Source organism: Podarcis filfolensis (genome assembly GCF_964270895.1).
Source record: "Podarcis filfolensis genome assembly, chromosome: 10".
NCBI classification, from domain to species: Eukaryota; Metazoa; Chordata; class Lepidosauria; order Squamata; family Lacertidae; genus Podarcis; species Podarcis filfolensis.
Window position 1 is genome coordinate 25,981,932 of NC_139612.1, and position 25,450 is coordinate 26,007,381.

A 25,450-nucleotide genomic window follows, 5' to 3' on the forward strand; every position below is an offset into this window, starting at 1 on the left:
CCCAGAATTTTATTGGGTGTCTCCAATAATTCTGTTTTGAATGCATTCGATCAAAGATTTGCCCAAACTGTTTGAATATCTCTGTATTTGAAGCAACACTACAGTTTGCTGTATTATTTCTGTCCAGCCTATTTTAAGGGGTTCGGACAGCCTGAAGATCTTCATGGGTCTATTTCAAATCTCAGGCTCTTCTAAATAATATGCTGCACAATATTTATTTATTTTTAAGCTACAGAGCTGGGGGGGGTTGAGGACTTCAAAAATTTAAAAAATCTGGTTTTAAGTGCCTAACCTGCTCTTTTTGTTCTATGTTGTTCCACATAGCTGCCATTCTCTTCATCCAGTTGAACATGAATTTTACGAAGGTAATGAATACCTTTCCAGTCTGCCTGCGGATGTAGATAGAACCGAGGACTTTGAGTACGAGGTAAGACCATTGGTACAGCTCCCTACCCCCATCCCCTTTACAGTATAGTTTTTGCACACCTGCAGTCGAATGCCTTCGAAAGACATAGTTTAAAATAAAATAGCAAAGCTCACTCTGGCCTCCGTCACACCTGTACAATGTCTCAGTCAGATATGCCCCTGGGTCTGAAACAGTATGAATGAAAGCAGAACATTGATGGGCATCAGATTGTGGGTTCACAAGGCTGATTAAATGCACCACATGGTTCTCATGTCAAATTGTTAAGCTGTGCTAGTTTTATGCTGCGTCCTTTCCTATGAGTGCATTAGAAAGGTCTAATTGCTCATTTTCAAAGGGAGGAAAGGCAGAAATGTTCTGCCGTTTCCCTAGCTTGATCTTGTAGGATCATGGAACCTGGACTTTGCAGATCAAGGCCCGTGCTGTAAAATGAGAGATTCTTTGTCTATTTCTTTTACATTACGATTCCCGAATGGAGTACAATGAGAACAAATTGTATGTGGTGCCATGAGTATCTTATCTATTGTGTATTTATTCTATCTGTTGAGAGGCTATTGAAAAACTGTGATGTATCATTTCCCCAAATAATAGCACACTTTTAGAAATGTTGGTCCTTTGTTAGATTTTCATTTCAAAATCTAAAGGTTCTCTTTATTTGACAGCCATTAGATGTTTACCTTTATTTTAGCATAGTGGCAAAAGACCAAGTGTACCCTTTTAGGAATATATTATGTTCAGGCTTTGTATGGGTTTTAAGTTGCAAACAGAATTTATTTTTTTTCATTAGATAGCTTCCATTCAATAGCACTTGGGATTTAAAAACGGCCACAAAAAACCCTGTTTGTCTTTATTATATTTGGTCTGCCTTCAGGACATGTAATGAAACCTTGCTTGATATTTGGAAACTAAACAGAGTAGTTGAAGCTTTGACAAAAAGGCAAATGGGGATCTTTAATGGCACTCCCCCCCCCCCCCCCGTTATTGAGACAAGGCTAGGGAAGTCTGCAATTCTTCCCATAGGACAAAGGAAAATGAAATAATGTTGGCTCACCAAGCTTACCTAGGATAAAATTTACTTGCACTGTTCTAATAAATCATTGAGGGATTGGTAAGAAAATTCATCCCCCCCCCCAAAAAAAAAACTAGTCTTGTGAAGATCAAGAAAAAGCTACTAAATTCCTGGTTAATATACTAGCTTGTTTACTGAGTAAGTGGTTGTGTGAAAGCTTATGTGTAATACAATTATTTGTGTGATGGGAATGTTACAAATACTAAAATGCAGTCTGATTGTATGTGTATATATAAAGAGATTAGCACTGTAGAATCATGTCCTCTTCATGACTATTATTAATCGATAATAATAGCCAGTAAAAGTATTATGACAGTGGTAAATGAGCAGGTAGGTGTTCAGTAGTCGGTAATATCTACTAATCACACCCTCCTAGTCATTAATTTGCTGTCAGCTATGATTCAGTAGCCCAAGGCAAACCCACTGATTGACTAAAATAGAGCATGTTTCACATGAAATTTAAATAGAAAAGGAGCTGTCTAGTTTGCAGTGAGAAGAAAGATATGTTCCCGAAGAAGTGGACAGTCTCCATTCTGTCAGATCCGGATAGGAAAGGCAATTCCTGTGGCATAGGATGGAACAAAGCCACTGTACTTGGCTTCGTGTTAAAAATAATCTTGGTTATGATAATAAGGAGGCAACATTTTATTCGCACAGCTTTGCACACATACCGCACTATGAGTCACCACTGTGTTATCCACTATCAGCCTGATGTAAAGTCTGTTGGGATCAGTGGTAAAACTGGATCAAACTCGCGTCTACATGCAAGATGGAAATACGAGAAAAAGTCTGAGTCATATGGCATAGTGGAGTGCCCTGCACCTAAATTCTCGCCTGGGGACTTCTGGTGATCAGGGCTGTATCAGCAGTGATGAAAAAAAGTCAGAGGTTGGGGGCATACTGAAATTAGATGCTACATGGCTTGGTAGGCAGTGAATGGTCTGAAGACTATATACTTTTGTCAGCGCACAGGGCATACCTTATGCAGACATGCCCTCCCTGTGGTCTCAGGTTTCACTTTCTAATTGGAGATTTAATGCAGGTTAGAACAGAATAACGGGGTACAAGGGAGGCTTCCAGAACAACCCAAAACTACTCGCAAATCTATCACACAAAACAGGCAAATTGTCTCATTCAAATAAGGTATTCGTGACGGCGGAGTTAACTGCAAAATTAGATATTTCCAGATTTATTCAACCCCTCCCGAATTCCCCTTCATTTTTTTGTTGGTGGTCTAGCAAGAATATGTTCTATGTAAGTATTTAGGGCCTTTCAAAAAGCCAATGATGGACCCAATAGACTGTAACAGATCTGTCTATCTTGTGAATGCATATTTAGAGTCTTTTCAACACATGGCTTATTTGCCCACTAGACCAAAACAGATTTGTCTATCTTGTAAAGCCATATTTAGGGACTTTTTAAACACAAGGATTACTAAACTGATAGCCTGTAACAGCTCCCTTCAGAGCTCTGATAGCCTCTAGCCAACCCTTTGCAAATATTACTATTAGTTTTGTAAGTATGGCTATGTTTCGTGCATGCTTAAAAGCTATGCATTTCTACACCACACACACTAATTTTTTGCTGAAAGAACTTACTGTAGCAGTGCTAAAGTCCATTTTTTTATTTATTAGTGGGCCACATTTGAATCTTGGTTCTTAAATCTGAAACTAAGTTTCAATGAACTATTGGAACTCCCCACCCCCCATTGAACTTTCTTGCTCCAAAGATGAACTTCTTTCAATCAATTTAACCTCATGTGTTTGACCTTTTGCACCTAACATGACCTACCCCTGAATACTGGTCAGAATTTAACTTTGGAGTTTTTTACCATTGACAATTGTGTCTCTGGATTTTTTGTGCATCAGGGTGTCACGCATAAGGCTCAGAGACCATGTCACACACTTTGGGGTTATGTTTGCCACGCTTTACACAACTCAGTTATTTTAAGGACAAGGTAGCTAATAACCATTGTAGGAACAGACTCTTGACAATGCCAGTTGCTGTGTGCCATGGTGTCCATTCCTCATCTGTTATTTTAAAATGTGCAGTGCTGGGTTGTAACTACTGTGTAGCATAATATAGCATGGGGCCACTGGCAGAAGAAGAGGGGTGCAGGGGGAGCGCACCGTCCCCGGCAGCACAATCCCGGTAGGGTGCCATCATGGTTGCCCCCTGCCTGCACTGGGTGCCATGCCCCCAGGACAGGTGCCACGCCCCTGCAGGCAGTGTGCCCTCCCCCCAGGATGCATGCCATGCCCCTGCAGACAGTGCGCCACGTCCCAGGACACACGCCAGCCCCGCCCCGCCTGCTCTCCACCACCCGGTGCCAGATCATGAAGCTCTGCCACTGCATGGGGCTCTGCAGAAAGTTCAGAACCTGTCAGAAAGTTCTTCCTGATATTTCAATGGACTCTCCTTTCCTATAACTTGAATCCGTTGATTGCCTGTGTTCCTGCACCCTGGAAAAGAACATCTGTTGCTCGCCCTTAAGTCTTTGAATTATATTTTCAATGAAGTTTCCAGTGATAAACAAACTGTCCAGCTCTGCCTTTGATCTGAACTATAGGATTGCTCTGTTTGTCTGCAGTCCCAAATATCACAACCGTACAGTAGATCACTGTAGAAAACATTTATGCTTGTAGTCGTTAAAATTTCAGTCCCTTCCTTTATATCCAGCTGAGGTCATTCCCCCCTCCCCTGCCCCAAACTTGATATAAATCAGAAGGAGCCCTGAGCAAGTAAAAGTCAGATTCCAAATTCAGCAGCCACAAGAAATAATTTAAAATAAAGGCCTTGAAGAAATATTGTGCTCTCTAACCACAGTCCTAATAAAAGATATATTTGTTATAGCCTAGAACAGTCAAAGTCATGAAGAGGGTTATAATTTTCCATTGCAATTATATCTGGAACATTTGAAGGGACAGAAGACTAGTATAGAGGACAAACGGATCTATATAGAGAGTACGGGGAGTGTGTGGGAATTGGGCTGTCTGGTGAAAACACAGTGGGTTGAATCCAATGGAGAAGCAAAGCCACACCAATGGGATGTTCCCATGTGTGAAATGGGGTGATGCAATTTTAGTAAATTCCTTCTTCCCCCTGCATGCCCCTCTGCTTCACCCAAAAACTGCTTTGGCGTGTCCCATTTAACAAATAGAAGAGGACATTTTGTGCATGGAAGGGCATGTCTTGTTGGTTTGTAATGGAAGAGAAAATATTCCCATTGTGGCAGGGGAGAATGATAGTGATCACTGATGTCAGTGCATCAATACTCTGGCTACCAATGTTGCTCATAGGGGAAACATCAGCTCACAACAGCTCTCAGGGCCTTGCGCCTGTTGGTATGGACTGCTATGCCCAGGAAGCAGCTCATAGGATTACCTTGATTGGGACTATAAATACATGTATTCATTATTCTTGGTACTGTACTGTAATAAAGCTTTATCTGTCCCCCATTTTGTTTAACGCAAATGCATTTTACAAACATTAAGCGAGGGCAATGCCATGCTGTAATGCACTTGTGTATTATTAGTCATGTCTTAAGTGGGCCAGAAATGGACAAACTTGGTTAAACTATCTGTCTAAGGTCATAGAGGAAGTTGGTAATCGGGATGGCAAGCCAATATCGTATCAGTTATTCTAACCTCTAAATCACACTTCCTTGTATTTTTTTTATTCTTTATTTTTTTGTTATCTAATCTAGACATAAGTGGATCACTGAGGTGAATCAGGATATCAAGTCAGTTTCTGTCATGCTTGTTTATTCTTAATCTTTACGTCTATTTAGAAGTGCTCATCATTTAGGGGGGGAAAGGCTGGCATTCAGAGCAGATGAGATTGCCATCATCTGTAGCTGTCACTGGTAATGAATATCCCAATTTATGGACTTCAATTGTGTCCCTAACTCAGGGGTATCACTAGGGAGGAAGCAAAAAGGACACAAAGCTGACATAGGTAAATCTATCAATGTTATCGCTAATCATCCTGTTGGTGTTAACAATAGAGTAGGGAATACATCAAGCTGGTGATTTTCATTTTGTTTCATAAAACAAGTGCAGGCCTACTCCTCATTTCACTTGAAAGATAAATAAAATTTATGCATTAATGTCACACATTATGGCTCCCACCCCACCCCGCCCCTAAGGAAATGAAGAAAAGTGAGCTTGTTGTTTGGCATGGCTATGCTACCTTTTATTCGTTTGTGGGTTTTTTCCATGCAGAAGGTTCCTGCAATTTTCTCTCCTTTTGTGAATGAGCTGATATAAATCATCCACTTCTGTAGGTTTATATGGATGCTAATGCATCACATCATCATGTATTCTCTACATAACATGCAACTGTTCAAGAAATGTTTCAGAAATGCACATCATATTTCAAAGCCATATTTTCAGTCTGCCTTAAAAGAGGCTTTTGAATTGGTTCAAGAGGGAGCCAATTTTATGGCATGTGAATTCCAGTAAACATGGGATCACATAGCAATTGAATTGTGAGTGGGAGGTTTACTCCAGGTGTTTGGGCATAAAAATAAGGGGAGATTCTTGCATTACAGGTATCACTGGATTAGCTGCATGTACTGGAGACACCATTCCTCGGTGTCTGCACTGCCACATCAGTTACTGTCTGCCGTTTTCTCCTTATCCTTTTCTTTCTCCTTCTCCTTCTCCTTCATTCATGGCCATTCAGTGCCACAGTGATTCCTGCTAGCCCTGAACAGTTAGGTAGCCTGACAAGTGCTATAAAAATCATATGAACTGCCATGCCGACCTCTGCCACATAGAAAACATTTTTTCAGTGACCTCTGCATAGAGGCAGTAAAGATTGAAATGGTCATTAGCCTGGTGTTTTATCAGCATTTGGCATATGCAAGAGCCCTAAACTGCAATTCAGGCAAATAAGCAGATTTCCAACAGATGTCTAGCATGCAAGCGCTCTGCTCTGCAACTTGACTTTAATTAACATGCCAAAATAGTTTTCACAGAGTTTTAGCTAACAAATGCTCAGATGTGTGGAACTGCAGCAACTGTGGCAATTTTCAAAATGCAGTTGTGTATTCTGATGGCTAGATGAATGTTCCTCGGAACATATGCCGGCACATCTGTTGTGTTGCCTGCATCTTGATTGGGTGGCTATCTGCTGAAAAATATGATGATGCGATAAATAAATCTCTCCCCTTACTTCCTGAGCCAAAAGAAGCAACAGCGATGTTTGCTCAGCAAAGTATACAATAGTAATATGAGGAGGAGGAGGATGAACCCATAACAAAACTAAATTATGACTTCCACTATTATGCAGGGGGAAACTGGTGAAGTCTAATTATGACATGCTGACATTCAGTTAATCTGAAATGATGGGGCAGCAACCACAGCAACCATCTGTGAAACTAAATATTATCATTATATACAAAAGGACAGCTCTTGGAGTGAAAGTCTTCATTTTAATGTGGCCCTTACCATTTAGCTTAGCATTATCTATGACTCTACACTGACTGCCCATAGCCTTCCAGGGTTGCAAGCAGAAGTCTCTCCCAGCCCTTCCAGGGATTAAAGCCAAAACCTTCTGCATGCAAACCAGATGATCTGCCGCTGAGTTGTGGCCCTAACCCTGGGTGCCTTTTAAAAATTGTTATATTAGCCACTTTCTAGGAGGGACCTCTGGCTGTTCAGCAGGGCTTCCTCTCCCTCTTCTCCCACCTCATTCCCCATGCATTTCCCAAATCTACTCCAAAATAGATTTGGGGACCACAGGTGAGGGGAGCCCTGTTGTGCTAGTGGAAGTCCTTGCACCAATGGGACAGCTTTGTTGGCTACAACCTTAGCTGGTTTCCTGCTTCTACTATTTTAATAAGTGTTGTTGCTTTCAAGAAACATTTTCCCTTTTTTCCCATTTCTTTTCCCTCATTCCTTATTGCTTGCTTGTATTTCTTTTTCCACGGTTGTGTTGCTTTTTGTTCCCCTCATTTGGACAATACTTCCATTTTCTGAAAGAAGCCTTATTGTCTCTAATAGCTTCCTTGACTCTGCTCATTTATCATGCTGGCATTGTCTTGGTCTTGGTGGTACCTTTCCTGAACTGTGGTATACGTTCAAGCTGAACTATTATTGTGGTTTTTGAAGAGATTTGACCCTCTTGACTTTGCCTTTCAACTTCCTGCTTACCAATCCCCTCATTTTGCAGAAGCTTCTTTTTTTATGTCAATTGTCACTCTGTTGAATTACCTTGGCAATTGTTCACTTATGATTTATGTTTCATAATACTATGGTCATTCAGTTCAACAACACTTTGGACACCATTTAAGATTAGGTCCAGGGTTGTCTGTCCTCTGGTTGATAGTATGACCAACTGTTCTAGAGCATTGCCACGTAGAGTATCTAGAAAATTTACCTCTTTGTTGTGATCAGAGCATGCATTTCCTTAGTCTATGATTGTAAATCATTTCAGGACTTTTTGAAGTGATTTATTAAATATCAATTTACTAAACCTAGACCACAGTGAATCTGGGGGTTAGCTTCCCCTTTTCATATTTCTAGTTATTTTGAATCCACATTCTTTTCAACTTGCAGTATGCTTTTTCATGCCCTTTCTATAGAACTTTTGTCCAGATATAACCATGCTCAACCAAATTAACATTATGCCCACTGTATCTATGTTCTCCTTTAAGAGCATCAAGCACTCCAACTCAGTCATCTTGGTTCAGAGGCTTCTAGCACTAGCATATAAACACCTGTGCACGACAACTTTCCCCAAATGTTTCTGAAACATGTGTTTTCCCTTATGGTGTTCTGGCCTCTAGAATGGCACCAAACTATCAGGTGGCTATCATGTCCCCCTGGATGTGTGCACCAAGCACACACCCACAACTTCCATCCAGGAGACAGTAGTATACATGTGCCATTCTGAACAATACACTGGGTAGCTCCAGACTGCTGCTGGTTTTCTACCATCACACTTGCTATTGTTGTTTATTGAGTTTCTTTACTTGTGGGTTTGCCTTCTTGCTCTGATGTAATAATAATAATAATAATTGTAATAATAATAATAATGATGATGATGATGATGATGATAATGATAATAATAATATAGATGGGCGGGTTTTCCTAGCCACTCTGGGCAGCTTCCAACAAAATATTAAAATACAATGCTGAACTCATACTTGTGGCATCAGGTTAGCCAGCGTGAGAATTAGTGCTGGGTGAGATGGATATTTGCCTCATCCAGCAGAGCTGTTCTTGACATCAGCTGGGGCTCCCCTCTTGCTTGTAGAAACTGTGAAGTATGAAAAGAAAAGCTGGTTTTATATTAGTCAAAATTAGATGACCCATCATTCTTGAGGGAGCTTAAACATCCTCCTAATAAACCGAAGCATCTTATTTTGTGAAGAAAACAGTGCTTTGATCAAGACGTCATTTTCCAGCAAGGGTTTGGAAATACGCAACCGGTAAACAGAGAAGATTCTGAAGTAGTTACAGTAGTTGTAACTTACTGAAGGGTGTGCTGACAGCTGCTGAGATTTCTGCAGCCAGGAAGTCTTTAATCCTTAATAAATTGTTTCTTCCTCTTTGGCTTACTTATGAGGCATACTCCCCGAAGAATCTGCAGAGACAGTGTAAGCTCAAGACTTAAGTATGCTGAAAAAGTATATAGATGCAGAAGGAAGAGATGGGATTGCAGAGCTGCTCCATCTGCTCTGTTGAGAGACCAGCTGCATTTGGCTCATTCCCTTCTCTGTTTCTCAACTTACTTTAGCGCTCTTTTAAGCATCTCAAGCGACCTTGGAGATTTTAGTTGACACAAAAAATCCAGACTTACATTATCTTTCCAGGATTTTTATTAATACACAGTTCAACAATCCCATATCAATATTACCCCCACTCACTTCTCTGAAGGCCCTTCCAGCTTGCAGAACAGCATTATGCATCCCTTGAAAAACTGACTGAAGACTGCCTCTGTCTGGTTCATTATTTCAGTGGCCAGGGATGAATGGGGGTTTGGGTTTCATGCTCCTTCTACTCCCCACCTTGGTAACCTGAGTTTGAAAACAGGATAAAGATGTCTGAGAAACTGCTTGCTGGAATCATTGAGACACTGAAAATTCAATGAGACAAGCATTGGGAGTTGGGGATTAAAAGGTACATATACTATGAAGGGAGAAATCCCTGGATCTTTGTCTTACCTGTACCATGTGAAATAGAGATAACTCTCCACTTCTTTTTGGTAAGATAACCACCAAATCAATTCTGGGGGAAATTGGCATCCAGTGTGATTTGTCCTTTTCAATTCTGTATATGAGAAGCCAGAACGGTCTTCTGTCAAAATTGATAAGTGGAAATACAGTGGGGAATGCAATTTTATTTTGTTAAATGCACAACTGCCAGCAGCTCCAGCTTGTTTACATTGAGGTTGTCTTGCTCCATAGCTTTTCTATTTCCATCCAAATAGCCGCAGATGCATTGCTGATGTGAAATCTGCATATCATAACACTCTGGAAACGTTGGAGAGGGAAAGGAGGACTATTACGTTAAGTTGTTTTCACAAGTGAAGAATTTCAGTGGCTTTAAAAGAGAAATCTTGAACTTTGCCAATTCTCTGTAGACGTTTTGGCACGATAGGCTGTAAATTCTGCAAACTAGAAAAGCTCAAGGGGTAACTGGAATGGATGCTGATAAAATCCTAAGATGTTCATTACCTCCCACAATGAAAATGTCTAAGGAATAGGAGTTCAGTGCTGCTTTTAGAAAGGAGGGGAGGTCAGTGTTCATAAACTTAACTAAACATATAAGAAATTTGGAAATATAAACATGATACTTGATTAAGGAAAGAAATGGAACCTTGGCATAACTCTGTATAAAGTCTGACATTGGTTACCTGCATTTGCATCAGTATAGTAATGCTTCATACATATACTGTGGCAGAATCACAATATGTAGCTTTTGATACATTTCCAAAAAAATGCTTTATCCCTGCTGCCCCCCAATAAAACTGTCTTGCTTGGGAATAAGCCCCATTGGACTCAGTGGGACTTACAGCACATTCCTATGCATGTCTATTACGAAATAAGAGCCACTTCATGTTACCGTTTTCAGTGTCTAGATCTTCTCCAGCCTGATGCCCTTCAGATGTGGTTGCCACCAATTGCCATCAGCCCAACCAGCATGGCCTACAGTTAGGGATAATGGCTGTTGTAGTTGGGAACATCTGGAGGGTACCAGGTTGGGGGGGGGATTGGATACAGATTGTCATTTGTTATGAAATACATATATTTAGTACTATATGAAGAGTGACATGAGTAACTTTTGCAGGTAGCCTGATTAGGTAGCCATTGCTTGTATTAGCTAATGCTGCATATAACTGTGGTAGGAAATCCATTTGTACCACTTCAAACTCTTGCAAATTGTGGTAGTAGCAGCAGTAATAATGGTGCTACAGTTCTTGCAACAGCAACCTAGTTAGTTTGAAGGCAGAGAGGTGTTTCTTCCCCCAACAGGTTCCCGCCCCCTCCCCACCGAATCTTCTGCTGTAGCCATCTGTTATGTTTATGTTTCCTAACTATTAATACATAAAGGAAATTGACTTGGTGCTTTAGTAGAGACAGTAGTTCTGAAAGGATAGGGTAGTTTGTTGTGACAATACTTTCTTGGGCGTCTTGCAGTCTCAAACTCCATGTATTATACATAATGGCATTGACATGTGTGGGCCTTCCATTTGCCATAGGGAAGAATATTTATGAAAACAAGAGACATCCCGTGTCTGCTAATTGACTGAAATGAATATTTTAGTTTACTGCAAATACAGTGGGGCTGAATTTAATGCATTTCACATGCACAGAATAGAGATGGGCAGCCATGGTGGAACTGAAGAGATAGGATTCAGCATTGCTGCATGTATATTCCTTGATCTGCACAAGCGAAGAAGGTGAAGGAAAGAAAGCACGAACTTTTGCACCGCGTGCGGAATTCAGCATCAATGCTAGTGTTCTTTTCTTACAAGCAAGATTCTAGCTTCTGTGACTGTGGGAAAATAGGTGTAAAAATGTGTGAGTCGTGTCCATTGACATCTCATAAGTTAGCAAATGAACAACTCTAAGAAGCAGAGGTCATAAAGGTATTTCCCACAAAATATACTCTAAAGCTCTCCAACGATCTGCGGAGAAATCCCTGGAGTTAAATACTCAGCTGTATAGCTAAATCATTGACTGTGGTAGGAAGTCCCCTTCTTCTCTCCTGTATTATCTACATTATTTAGCTCATATCTACCGTAGCTATGGGCAAGAGGAAACGCCTCAGAGAAGCAGAGGAATTACTGCTTCTCCCTAGCCCTAAGCTACAAGCGAAAGAAAGAACAGACCAGTCAAATTTTCAAGCAGCAGTTACTACATACAATAGATTTCTTCCACTAAGTGACTTGGATGTAGCTAATAACATTCCCAAGTCCCAAAATACCACCTTACACACTTGTAATCTAATGAGCACTCCCATCAAGGGCGGGCCCGATGTGGATGGGAAAAAGATCCGGGATAAAGAAAACCAGCTGGGAAATGAGTCCTCCCATCTACAACTAGTCATTAGGACACTGGACTGTATATTTAAAAAGATAGACTTTCTGACGTGCTCAATCTCCAAGCTAACGGAAAAAGTGATGGATATGGATGCCAAAATTGCCTTCAAAAATAACTACCAGAGGGGACCTCCAGTGATAGCCCCACCAAACTCTGGGGCAAAGGGGATGGGAAAATACAAACTAAACGATCTCATGTGTAAGCAAAATCTAACATTGCAACCTAAGAAGATATGCCTAACGATAAGGTCTGAGATATGGGACTGGTCAAGCTTGGAAGGAGCCAAAATTGCCCTAAGTAAAATCCTGAGAATAAGCATAGTTCATATTGATCTTTATGCTTTACTTCCACTAACTCAATCAAATGGCTCTTACAAAGTTATTTTAGCCTTCCATTCACTGAGACTACCCTTATTAATAATAAGACAAAAATGGAAATTTATAAAAATAAAAATCATACCCACAAGGGTTTTTGCGGACAGCATAGTAAAACCACTACTTGTGGAAAAAGAGAAAGAGATATTAGATTCAGAAACAAGTTCTACAAAATCGTCAGACAAAGAGATGTTGCTTTCCCCACAGAGAACGGAGGAGATTGCCTGCAGTCCACAACCAGGAACGAACTTGGGTGGTTCCAGAATATCCATTGATGAAAGCGCCCATATGAATTCATTTGACGAATTACAGTCACAAGAAAAAGAAAAAATAATAAATAAATTAGACAAATTAAGGGAGAAGATGTCTCAGGCCAAAAGCAAAATAGGAAACAAAGAAATTCAAACCAACAGGGCCATTGGAGGCTCAGTGGACCTTCTCAAATTTAGCCCACAGCCTCAAAATAGGTCCATAAATTCCAAGGCAAGGATACAGACAATCGTCTCGCCACCCCTATTAGTTAATCTGGAACCAGCTCTTCCTGCACCTGCTGGAATGGTTATACCTGCTAAAGAACAGCAAAATGTAAACAAAATCTCGACACATTCCTCAATGCCTGACCTGGAGTCATCATTATCGGACGGAGAATCTCTAGCTGATGATTTAGAAGTTCAATCCGCTACCGATATGGACTGGACAGAAGACCCCTTGGGCCATATAAATAAGATGATATACCCACGGAAGGAAAATCCAATAATAGTTAAAACTTGTACTGACCTAATCTCTGCTCCCCTAGGTGATAAGCTCTCTGATAAAATAAGGGATTTCAGAGAGGAGACTAGACCAAACCAGGACACTACCCCTATAGGATCGGGCGAGCAGAGCTCAAGAAGCACACCTGTGCCAAAAGGAGAGAAGTCACCTACTATTAGGCAAAGGAAAATTACTGACTTCTTTAAATTTGACAGCCCACCAAGATCAGCGTTCCCCCCTTCTCCATTGTGACTACCCAAACCTCAGTCAAATCCTCTCCCGTTCTCCCTTTTAAGCTGGAACATAGCAGGCTGGAAGGGGAAAAAATCTGACCCGGACCTTGTAAAATTAATAAACTCACACCAAGTAATTCTCTTGCAGGAAACATGGGAAGAGGGGAGAGTAGATATTAATGGTTTTGATGTTACATCATTACCGGCATGCCCATCTACTAAAGGAGGCCGGCCTAGTGGAGGATTAGTTATAGCAATTTCCTTGAAAATACAGGCAAAACTCACGCTTGTAAATGCTTCCACCTTTGCAATTACAGCCCTGATTACGGGGAAAAACTTTGAACTTGCTATAACAAATGTTTATCTTCCTCCTGGAGGCAACATTGCAGACTTATACAATAAATGGGGAATCTTGGAGGAACATCTTACTCTCTGTCACTCCAAATACCCCAATATACCCAATGTTATAGCAGGGGACTTCAATGCTCGCATTGCAACAGACTGGGAGTCCTTAATCAAAGCCAAATGGTGGATAAGCCCAGAATTCATTAATGACCTCTCCCTCCATAATCAAAGACTTTCCAAAGACAAAAGGGTAAATGAAGCAGGAACCCTTCTTTACCAATTGGTACTACGTCTAAACTTAGTGATTCTAAACGGGAACTGCCCGCCTGACGTACCGGGTGAGTTTACACACATAAGCTCCTCTGCAAACAGTGTCCTGGATTATATGTTAGTATCTCATAACATATTCCCCAAATTTTCCCACTTTAAAGTTGAAAATATTCATCTGAGCGATCACCTACCGTTGGTCGCCACAATGACTATAGACTGGACCCCAGATGGAGATAGACACCCAACACAATTGATTACGAACTCAGCATTGCAAATCAAAAGTATAAAATGGTCCGAACTACAGGCCCAAAAATACTCAGCATATTTCCAACAACGACTAAAACAAGCATACTCAGGCTTAATCGAGGATTATTACGATCATGATCAAACTCTAAGACTATTCTCGAACCTGTCGGAAGATCTAACGTCTTTTTTCTCTGTCCCGACGCATAAAATAAATCGAACACAAAGGAAGATAGGTGCACTGTGGTTCAATAGTGCTTGTAAACAGGCTAGACAACTTCTTGGTAACATATACAAAGAGTATAAAGCCTCCGGGGCAACGGTCCTGCCAAAAGAATATTTCCAAGCAAAATTGGCCTACAAGCAAATTCAAAAGGGAGCCAGACAGGAATGGCAAGCGAATCAATGGCGGGCAATCATAGAAGCCTCATCATCACGGAACTCCAGACAATTCTGGCTCCTGGTAAATAAAAGAACTAAAAGATACCCTTTAACTATTATCCCTGCCCCGGTTTGGGAATCTTACTTAAAAAACTACTTTGCCACAACTGACTGTACTGTTAACACAAGAGATGAATCTCAAGATCAGCTTCCCCTCTGGCCCCCCACCGATCCGGAAGACATCCATGACTTGATCGTTAAACTTAAAACAGGGAAAGCGCCTGGACCAGACCTGATCCCGGAAGAAGCTATAAAATACCACGCGGACTGGTGGGCCAAAGCCCTGGCAACCATCTTCGATGCCGTTAACAACTCTGGAATGATCCCGGAAGTATGGAAGGACGCTGTTATCGTTCCAATCCACAAAAAGGGCTCACCAGATGACCCGGGGAATTACAGAAATATCAGTCTGCTCTCAATAGTGGGGAAACTATATGCCCGCTTCCTGTTGAACAGACTTATTCAATGGGCCGAAGAGAAAAAATTAATTGGGCCCGAACAAGCTGGATTCCGCCCAAAACAGTCAACAATAAATCATATTCTAATTTTACAGCATCTTGCCTGGAAATATTCCACCCCAAAGGGTGGCCAACTCTGTGTGGCATTCATTGACCTAAAGGCAGCATTCGATAGTATCTCCAGGAGCATCCTCTGGGAAAAACTCACCCGCTGGGGCATCGACAGAAGGCTTCTCTGGCTAATAATCAAACTCCATGAGAACTCAGCGGCTAGAGTGAGACTCACCCCGGAGGGCGATCTCACCAATTCAATTCCCATTAACAGAGGTGTCCGACAGGGTTGTATATTGGCTCCATTCCTGTTTAATTTGTTCATAAGCGACATGAGGACTCCCCTAATAGAGGCTCAAGAAAGGATTCATGCACCCCGCCTAGCACTTTATCGCTGCCCTTTGTTACTATATGCGGATGACGCTGTCATCCTTTCTTTTTCTAGAGTAGGTCTTATGAGGGCCTTAAAAATTTTTGGATCATATTGTAATGCAAATTCCCTTACAATCAATTATGAGAAATCTAAAATTCTAATTTTCTCAAAGAGCCGGAAACTCCATAATTGGAGAATTGATGGGAGAGTCATCGAACAAGTCTATAGATTCCAATACTTGGGAGTTTGGTTACAACATAACCTTAGATGGAAGGCCCATGTAGCCTATGTTACAAATAGAGCCAAAGCTATCTCCTTGGCGATCTTGCGATTTTTCTTCACCGATGGGGCCCTTCATATCCCATCGGCGTTGAAAGTCTTCAAGGCCAAGGTGATCCCAACAATTGCTTATGCCATCTCAATTTGGGGGACTTTTGTCAACTTATCCCACCTAGAGGTTATTCAAAATCAGTTTTTAAGAGGGATATTGAAACTGCCCAACTGTGTAAGTAATACAGCGCTACGCATGGAACTTAATATTGTATCCCTGGAAAACGCTCTGTGGAAGCACATACTTTGTCACTGGTTATCTCTATGGCACAATCTCCCAAACTTGTACTTGATACAATGCATGTGGAGAGATGATTTCCAGAGCCCATGGGTAAAAAATTTACAACTGAAAATTACGGCAATGGGAATCTCCCCATCCAAATTACTAGAGCAGGATATAGTTCCAGCTAAAAGAACAGTAGCCTGTAAACTAGAGGAGATGGACTTGCAGCAGAAAATGGTCTTGGGCAATGGTACCTGCTCACCTCTAAACCTTGGTTTATTACCCCTCTTAAGGCTCCCAAACTATTTGAATTCCTTAACTTCTTCGGCTCATAGATATGCTTTTGTAAAGGCAAGATTCAACACCTTCCCATCGAACGTGCTGAGAAATAGATTCTCCAATGGACAGATATCGCTCTTATGTGATTGTAATTGTGGGGCACCGGAATCGTTGCATCACATAATTTTTGATTGTGCATTTCATTCATCGGCCAGGAGCAAGTTTCTTGCTCAATATCTAAAGGGAATTGCCGATGATACAAATGAAGCCAAACTGAGATATCTATTAAATGATGATGACCCCTTAAGATCACTCATGGTTGCCAGATTCTTGATCAGCGTTCTATCCCTAAAGAAGAGAAACGGACTCCTGTGCGGCTCGGATAATCCCTCTAAACTATGATCTATGTTTTAGGATGTAATTAGGTGATATCACCATTGATGTCTTCTACTAATTTATGAGTAGAGGGCGATGTTTATGTTACAAATTTAGTGTAATGTATGATGTTGGTCTTTTGTTTTTGTTTTGCTTTGGTTCTTGTCTGTTTTTTGTAAGTTTTGGCGGTTTTAAAATTGGAGTTTTAAGTACATTATGTTGGTATGGGAAACTGTTGTGTGATGGGCCAATGGCCGTAATAAAGTTCAATACCAATACTCTAAAGATTTGGCTCTGATAAGGGCAAGACAAAAATAATGCAGATGTTCTTTCGTCTCCATTTCTTAGAAGCACAAGCAAAGCTCATTATTGGTTTTCGGTTAACATCCTTCCAATACACTAATGGGTGTTTTCCGGTATTTATTTATTACCTACATATTTTCGGGTATTTTCAATCTAAGCAGAGTCTATATCAAGCCACATAAATAGTTCCCCATATGTCTATATGAAAATTAAGGTGAGTCAATTGAGAGTGGTTCAGTTTTAAAATAGGGATATGTGTGTGTAGGTTTGTTTTTTCCAACCAAGGCAAACTGCAATAATTTTATAACTAGTGATTTGCTCTCTGTGTGAAAATTATGACTTTTAACATATATACGTTCACATACAGGTTAAAGATTCCTATAGTGGCTCTCTAGCAAACTTTTGCAGAATCCCAAACAATTGCACTTAAACCCTTTTTCTTTCAAGGAGTAAATCTTTTCTTTCTTTCTTCCAGGGAGTAAGTCAAAGAAAAGTTTTAACACAGTAGGTGACATTTACAACCTACTCTTCTATCACCTGAAGAAATTGCAGTATTAACCTAGTTGCTGGAGGGAATAACGACTTTTAACCTGGTAATGGAAGGTTATAGTCCCCAGCCCACTATTCCATCACCCTGGAGGATGAGCAATTTAACCTCTTCTCCTATCCTTTGAGAGTATAACCTCTTCTGCTGAACGTACTTTTCCAACTCAGAAGGAAAAGATGACCTTTACCTGGTTTCTCATCCTTCACAGTATGAGTCATTGTCATTTAATTAATTGTTCTAAAAGGTCATTTCTGTGGCAAAATACTGAGAACATTATATTCACAGAACTACGTTTATAAATGCAGAAAGTCATATTCTTGAACCCAACCCTAGAAAAGATAAGGACCAATGTGGTGTTTTTGAATAGTGTGCTGGTAAAGGAACAACAACGGGACGCGGGTGGTGCTGTGGTCTAAACCACTGATCCTTGGGCTTGCCAATCAGAAGGTCGGCTGTTCAAATCCCCACGACGGGGTGAGCTCCTGTTGCTCGGTCCCAGCTCCTGCCCAACCTAGCAGTTCAAAAGCACGTCAAAGTGCAAGTAGATAAATAGGTACCGCTCCAGCGTGAAAGTAAGCAGCATTTCTGTGTGCTGCTCTGGTTTCGCGGCTTAGTCATGCTGGCCACATGACCCGGAAAAACTGTCTGTGGACAAACGTCAGCTCCCTCGGCCAGTAAAGCGAGATGAGTGCTGCAACCACAGAGTCGTTCGCAACTGGACTTAACTGTCAGGGATCCTTTCCCTTTTAAAAGGAACAACATCAGGCACATCCCTGCCTAGCTGTAATGTGGGGGGAAGCCACTATAATTTATCTTAACCTACCTTGTTTTGTTTATGTGAAGATATAATAGAATAACTCCATGTATGACATTCAGACCTCTGAACTCCAGGGAGGAAGAGTGGGCTTTAAGAAGGAGGAGGAGGAGGAGGTTAAATAGCAAACACATCGAAGCACAGGAGTGTAGGGTGTGTTTTCTGAGAAAAGGTGGTAGTGTGCTGTATTTTTATTTGCACATCTTCCCATCTGTAGAAGACACTATTCACATACAGTGGTACCTTGCTTCTCAAACTTAATCCATTCCAGAAGTCCGTTCCAAAACCAAAGCATTCCAAAACCAAGGCACACTTTCCCATAGAAAGTAATGCAAAATGGATTAATCCATTCCAGACTTTTAAAAACAACTCCTAAAACAGCAATTTAACATGAATTTTACTATCTAACGAGACCATTGATCCATAAAATGAAAGCAGTAAACAATGCACTGCAGTCACAAAATCAAGCAATCAATAGCTGAACTGGGTTCCACAGTCACACAAAAAAGCTGCAAAAACAAAAATGCAAAATAAACAGAAAAAACAGACAGACCGCAACATAACACTTAAAATGGAAGTGTGGCACTCAGATCAGAAGCGTAACACTCAAAACAGAGCACATTCAGCTTCCAAAAAAAGTTCATAAACCGGAACACTTAACTTCCAGGTTTGCAGTGCTTGGGTTCCAAGTTGTTTGAGTACCAAGGCGTTTGAGAACCAAGGTACCACTGTACACTTTTACATACTTACACTCACATATAAACAGTTGCAAAAAACAAGCAAACTACCAAGTGTTCAGAGTAGACAATGCATTGGAAGGAAAAAGTAGGTGAGATGTGAAACATATTGGATAGTTTCTTTCTTTTGTGATACCTAAATCATTCTATGCACTGAATTGGCTCTCCCCTTTCCCTCGCCCCCTGCCCCGCAAAAAGCTTAGTGGCATCTGGTACTGCTAAGTTTGTAAGAGCAACTTGGCTGTGAGTCCTGCAAGATCCGCTCCCTGCCTTGCAGGCCTTTTCCCACCTGGCCTGCGAGGGCAGGGCCCTCACTGATTCCAGCTGCAAAAGCTGGTGCTGCTGAACAGTCTCTAGGACTGGGGTGTTTTGCTGCAGGGAGGGCTGTTGCTTTTGTGGGGTTTTTTGTATCTTTATTTTAGATCTTGTTGTCATATATGTGGAACTTGTTCAGTTTGATTGTGTATTTTTAATATTTTATTTCTTGTTTACGACTACTTTTGTTATATTGTAATTATGTATTTATTCATGTTGTAGGTTGCCTTGAGCATGGTTTAAACAGTGGAAAGGCAGCATACAAATAAAATTGTGTGTGTAAAGGAATGTCTTGTAATGAATTGTCTGACAGCATCTCTGTTGAGACACTCATACACATAGGCTTTTTGTAGGGCAACCTTCATCCACTTTGTGCCTTCTTGAGGTTGGCCTACAATACCCATCACCACCAACCAGCACAACCTGATGGAAGTTGTAGTCTAAAATTTAGACTACAGCTTCCATCAGGTTGTGCTGGTTGGTGGTGATGGGCATTGTAGGCCAACCTCGGGGAGGCACAAAGTTGGTGTAGGATGACGTGAGGGGCCATCTTGCCTACCTTAACTTCAAGACACTGGTGCAGTCAGGCATCAAATTTAGGGGAAGGCTGGTTGTTCAGTGGCACAGCATAGGATTTGCATTCAGTAGGTTCAATCTCTGGCATCTCCTGGTGGGGCTGGGAATGTCCCTTGCCTGAAACCCTAGAGAACAGTTACAAGTCAGTGCAGGATGGACCAATGGTCTGGCTCAGTATAAGGCAACTTCCTACATTCCTAGTTTACATTTGGTTATAGGTATCTTCTAACTTCATGTTCATTAAGTGTGTTAAATGTTTTTGTGAATAATTTAATAGCCAAGGAACTCTAATATCTTGTAACTTCAGGGACAAACCTACCACATGAAATGAATTAAGTTGCCAATTGTTATTTATTATTTATATTGGACCTAAGAATAGACTGTGTTCTTTATGTGATTTGGCAGGTAACTCTGATTCTGGCTTATGGTTTATGTGGCTGATGGAAGGCTGACAATCATATGAGATTGACTGATTGATGGATGAATACTTTGTCTTTCTCCTGACCCATAAATCAATAGTTGGCTTGACAGAAGTAAAATGACTGTGTGATATATTGTCAGCCTCTCGTTCTGGATTTTGGCACCCCTGAAGGCATGCCAAATTTTGCTTAATGGCTTCCCACTTTAGTTTATTTGGGGAAAGAATGCTTTTACTGTGAAAATTGGAGCAGGGCAATACTAAATGAAAATAGCTTTCACTACTACCAGAAGTATTCGATCTTGAATCAAGTAATTGGGGTAAGGTGACTGGAAGACTTTGTATGCCCTTATAGAGCAATATAAATATTGTATCCGCAACAGACTTTAGTCTCAAAATAAGCACCTCACTGTGCTACATTTTTTATTTTTTGTGCAGGAAGTTGAACTTTGTCGTGTTAGCAGCCAGGAAAAGCTGGGCTTGACTGTCTGCTACCGCACGGATGACGAGGAAGACACAGGAATTTATATCAGTGAGGTAAAGTTCTGTGAGGGGGGTGGTAAAGGGGAAATAGAAATAAGCATTTCTGTAGCCTGACTACCAGAATTCTGGCAATTTTCCAATGCAAACTGTTAGCAAACTGCCTAAACTATGCCGCCCAAGTAATATAATTGTCATTGCAGGCAGGTTTGTTTAATGTAAATGTGTCAAATGCAACATTACCATGAAGCAAATTGCCTGAAAAGTCAGAATGTTGCTTAAAAAGTTAGGTGAAACATTGTTTTAGTACTGTTAACTGGACTCTTTGAGAGAACCTGCAGCTCCTTGACATCTTTTTCTGCCTGCCTCCCACTCGCCCCTTCATTCCAGAGTTTATTCCCTCGGCTTTCTGACTTGCCTGGTGATCCTTTTCTTACTCCTTGAAGTTTATGGGATTTATTCCCTTTAATCTCACTCCAGAACCAGAGTAGCTGTGATTACTAGGAAGAGACTGGCTCCATTCCACAAATTAAAACAATAATTCTGCTACATGCCATACTTAGAGTTTGCTAGATTCACCAAACTTCTGCTTGCTTGCTTGCTTGCTTGCTTGCTTGCTTGCTTGCTTGCTTGTTTGTTTTTCTGGTCCATACCATTTGCATGAACTACCCCTATACAAAATTGTTGGCTCTGTCCACTGGTGCCATTCCAATCAATATTTTTTTTTTATTGCACTGCAATAAAATTGCCTTGCCATATGCATTCTTTTTATGCTTCCTCTGTGTCTCTAACTTCTACATTCATGCTGTCTTGGAGCATTTCCTGTTTATTTGCTGCCTTTCAGCATCCTTCCTGAAGTACTTACTCAAGTGCATACCTCAGTTAACAAGGACTCTCTGTGTCTTATCTCATTAGAGTTCTTTAGAACAATTGGCGGGTTTTTTGGGGGGTGGGGGGAACATTCATTTTAGTCAGAAGTTGTATTTCTCCTGCCACCCAGAAGCCCATGGACTTCTGGGCACCTCGCCAAGTAGATCAGAGCTGCAGAACATCAGAGAGCTCCAAGAAATGTGCTTCAATGAAATCTAGGACTTTTTTTTCCAAGGACCAGATCTCCCCTCCCAGGCACTGCCCCTTCCCCTTTCCCAAGGAGTAGAAAGTACTGTTTTGAAGTTAGATCTGTAATATATATCTGGTGAAAATATTTGGTCCAAAGGCATATTCAGTTCATATGTTGAAACCATGAGGGTTTGGTCCTGACAAGGGTCAAGATTGCTACCTGTAGAATGTATGCAGGCTGCTTGGAGATCCCCGGAGGAAGAGTGATGTATAAATATAACAAATAAAAATATAAAATATTTACAATATTTACAAATGCAGCCTAACTGCTGGACGGTGCTTTTGTAGGTTTATTTACTCCCATTTTTAGATTGTTTCCTAAAATTGGTGTACAGACCTATCCATCCCTAGGCCTTTAGTACTGATAGTATTAAAAACTTCTGGTTGTTTTTGAAGCCCATAAAGATCCAATCATACTTCAGCAGCTGAGGTCAGTTAGGTAACTGAGAAGCCTACAGTATAGGTTTCTTACTAGTTTGCAAAGATTAAAAAGAGTTCTGCTGGTTTTATCTGTCTTTGAATTTTTAAAAGTGCTCTCCTTAGCTCTGTTTTGAACCATTCTGCCTTTCCCTTCATTTGAGTGGCTGCAATTGCTCTCTTTTCATACCAGATGAAATATTTCCACAACATTTTCTCTCCAACAACACACAATATGAAAATAACACCTGTTTGGGAGGGGGAGGTATTGTCATCTTTATAAGATGTAACTTGCAAGCCGAGTGCTTAGAGAGGCTTTGCTGCAAAAAATGACTCTTAGCATGGCAAGGAAAAATAAATGGCTTCAGATTTCCATCAAGGAAAAGGTAGCCATTAGTCAAGGAACAGTTTTGCGACTCTGATAAACCTTTAATGGAGCCTTCAAGATATATTTAGGTTAAAGCAAAATTTAACTACGTAAACCAACCATTTAGTATATTGTATCAGTGTTGAAGAAAGGTAAATCATATATTGTAATGGCTTTTCTTCTTATTTTTCTTTGTGATATAAGGACTCAGAAGTCTAGCTTGATAGGTAAAGTGGCCATGCAAAACATTTTATAAAGGGTATGAACTTTTTAACACACCCAGTCTCTCCTGAGCATTATCAAGCTCCAACTCCTCTCATTTCCCCACATCTAGGGTTCCGCTAATAGTGATTTGGTTTACTTGTCTATCCCCACCGTGCCTTAAACATATGTTAAATGCAAACTTATTTTAGAACTAACTATGGCATTTCCACCTCATGTAGGTTGATCCAAACAGTATCGCTGCCCGAGATGGACGGATCCGGGAAGGAGATAGAATTTTGCAAGTAAGTAACTATGAGCATGCTTTCTCATTACGGTTCTTCAAAAATGCACAGTCCATTGTTTCTGTAGAATGTTAGGCAGGCAAATTCTTGTTAAGGTAAGTACACCCAAATATATGATTTTAGTATTTGTTTTATGATGGCTGATTTTATCTTTTTCTGTTTTTTGAAAATGTTCTGTCTTCTTGTTTTCAAATGTTTATTTTATTGCTATTTTCTTATGCACATTTTACATTGTTTTATGTTAACTGCTTATAGGTTTTGTTATTGATAATGCAGTCTATAAATATTGTATCACGCCACCCCAATTTTCATGAGCGGTGCAAGATTTCAGGGGGTTCCAGGCACTCCCCCAGGGCTGTGTCTCTGTTGGGAAGATTGAGGCGCTGTGGAGGATAGTGCCTTTAAGAAATATGGTTCATTAACACATATTTACACCTGGAAGTCTGCAATGGAGGGGGTACAGAACATTATACCCCAATAGTGTCTCTCATTGCCCCTCTCATCAGTCAGTCATGGCTCTGGGTCTCGTGGTACAGTCTCCTCCTCCAATATGGTTCTAACCTCCAGTCCACACATGGAGTTCTGGCTTGCCCAGGAGCTCCTGGAGGACTAGACTTTGTCCTCCTCCTTCTTCCCAGCACACCTCTCACCAAAAATCCAGGCCTTCTGTAAAATGACACTTTACCCTGTCACCTCACACCCCTCCCTGTCACCTTGGCAACCCCTGTTTTTCACAGACCTGAGACCCTTCCTATGATGTGATAATGACCAGCAATCAGCACCTTTGACTCTTAATGGCTTTGCTCAACTACCCTGATCAGAAGGTCGGCGGTTCGAATCCCTGCGACGGGGTGAGCTCCCATTGCTCGGTCCCTGCTCCTGCCAACCTAGCAGTTCAAAAGCATGTCAAAGTGCAAGTAGATAAATAGGTACCGCTCCGGCGGGAAGGTAAATGGCATTTCCGTGCACTGCTCTGGTTCACCAGAAGCGGCTTAGTCATGCTGGCCACATGACCCGGAAGCTGTACGCTGGCTCCTTCAGCCAATAAAGCGAGATGAGCACCACAACCCCAGAGGCGGCCACGACTGGACCTAATGGTCAGGGGTCCCTTTACCTTTACCCTGGTCAGGCAGGTTTGCAGAAGCCAGCCCCAGAGATTGCTTGCCTGGCTGGCGCACTTCTGCAACATGTTTTTTCCTATTCATATCCCTAATATTAGCTAGATTCTGGCATTCATTAATTTCTTGAGTTTAGGAGGGTTTACTCCCCCCCCCAAAAAAAGTATAACAATATAAATAGAATGGCAGTGGAAGCCATTCTATTCATTTTTAGCTGCCATCTCCTGGTGGTGACATCGGCACATGATGGCTGACTGAGGAAGCCACAGCACTGGGTCTGGGGCTAATGGATGCTCAGAGAAGGGAGCGTACAAGGGAAAGAAGTGCTTCAGAGGAGGGAGGAGAAGGAAGGAAGAGCCGGGCACCGTGGACTCATGTTGCCAGGGCTTTCTGAGTAAAAAATACATTTTTTAATAGACACTATGGAGGCGCAGGAAAAGCCTGGAAGAGCTCCTGCCATACTCCACAAAACAGAAACTTAAGACCTCATTTCTTCCCAGCAAACCTTTTTCAAGTCCAGTGGAAATTCTGAAGAAAATGCCCAGCATGGCATTGCTGTGTTCAGCCAATGCATAACAACATTAGAAGATGGAAAGTAGACAGGGGTGGGACCTGTAATACATGTTAGTGGCAGCATCTGTTTTCAAAAATATGAAAGCAAGCATCCCTTCCCTAGTAACCTAACACTTTCCATTCCTGTCCATGGCCGCTGCTTCCCCAGCATGGGGATTGAAGCAAGCTCACACGTGCACGAACCAATTATCCCTTTTATGCAATTTGTGCAGTTTTCCTTTTGTTGTCTGGTGATACTTGTTGATGGTAGCAAGTTGCTTCTGTACAAACAACCCTGCAACTGCTAGGCATTAATTCAGCCTTCCTGAGAGCCTGCTGGATGTTACAAGATCAATCTGATTCTGTCCCACCAGGTCTTTCATTT

The 25,450-nt window shown here is 41.2% G+C and overlaps 2 protein-coding genes across 4 annotated transcripts in view; one reads left to right on the top strand and one right to left on the bottom strand.

Moving 5' to 3' along the window:
* The window catches only part of LOC310743925 (uncharacterized protein), a 797,205-nt gene that overhangs the window by 604,099 nt on the left and 167,656 nt on the right, over positions 1 to 25,450 (bottom strand). The gene's annotated exons all lie outside the window — the stretch shown is intronic.
* The window catches only part of PDZRN4 (PDZ domain containing ring finger 4), a 220,950-nt gene that overhangs the window by 178,233 nt on the left and 17,267 nt on the right, over positions 1 to 25,450 (top strand). For both annotated transcript variants that reach the window (XM_083574417.1, XM_083574418.1), the window contains 3 exons: positions 325 to 427; positions 20,945 to 21,043; positions 23,333 to 23,395. In XM_083574417.1, the coding sequence (XP_083430543.1) occupies positions 325 to 427; positions 20,945 to 21,043; positions 23,333 to 23,395 (265 nt within the window). The remainder of the gene's footprint in view (positions 1 to 324; positions 428 to 20,944; positions 21,044 to 23,332; positions 23,396 to 25,450) is intronic.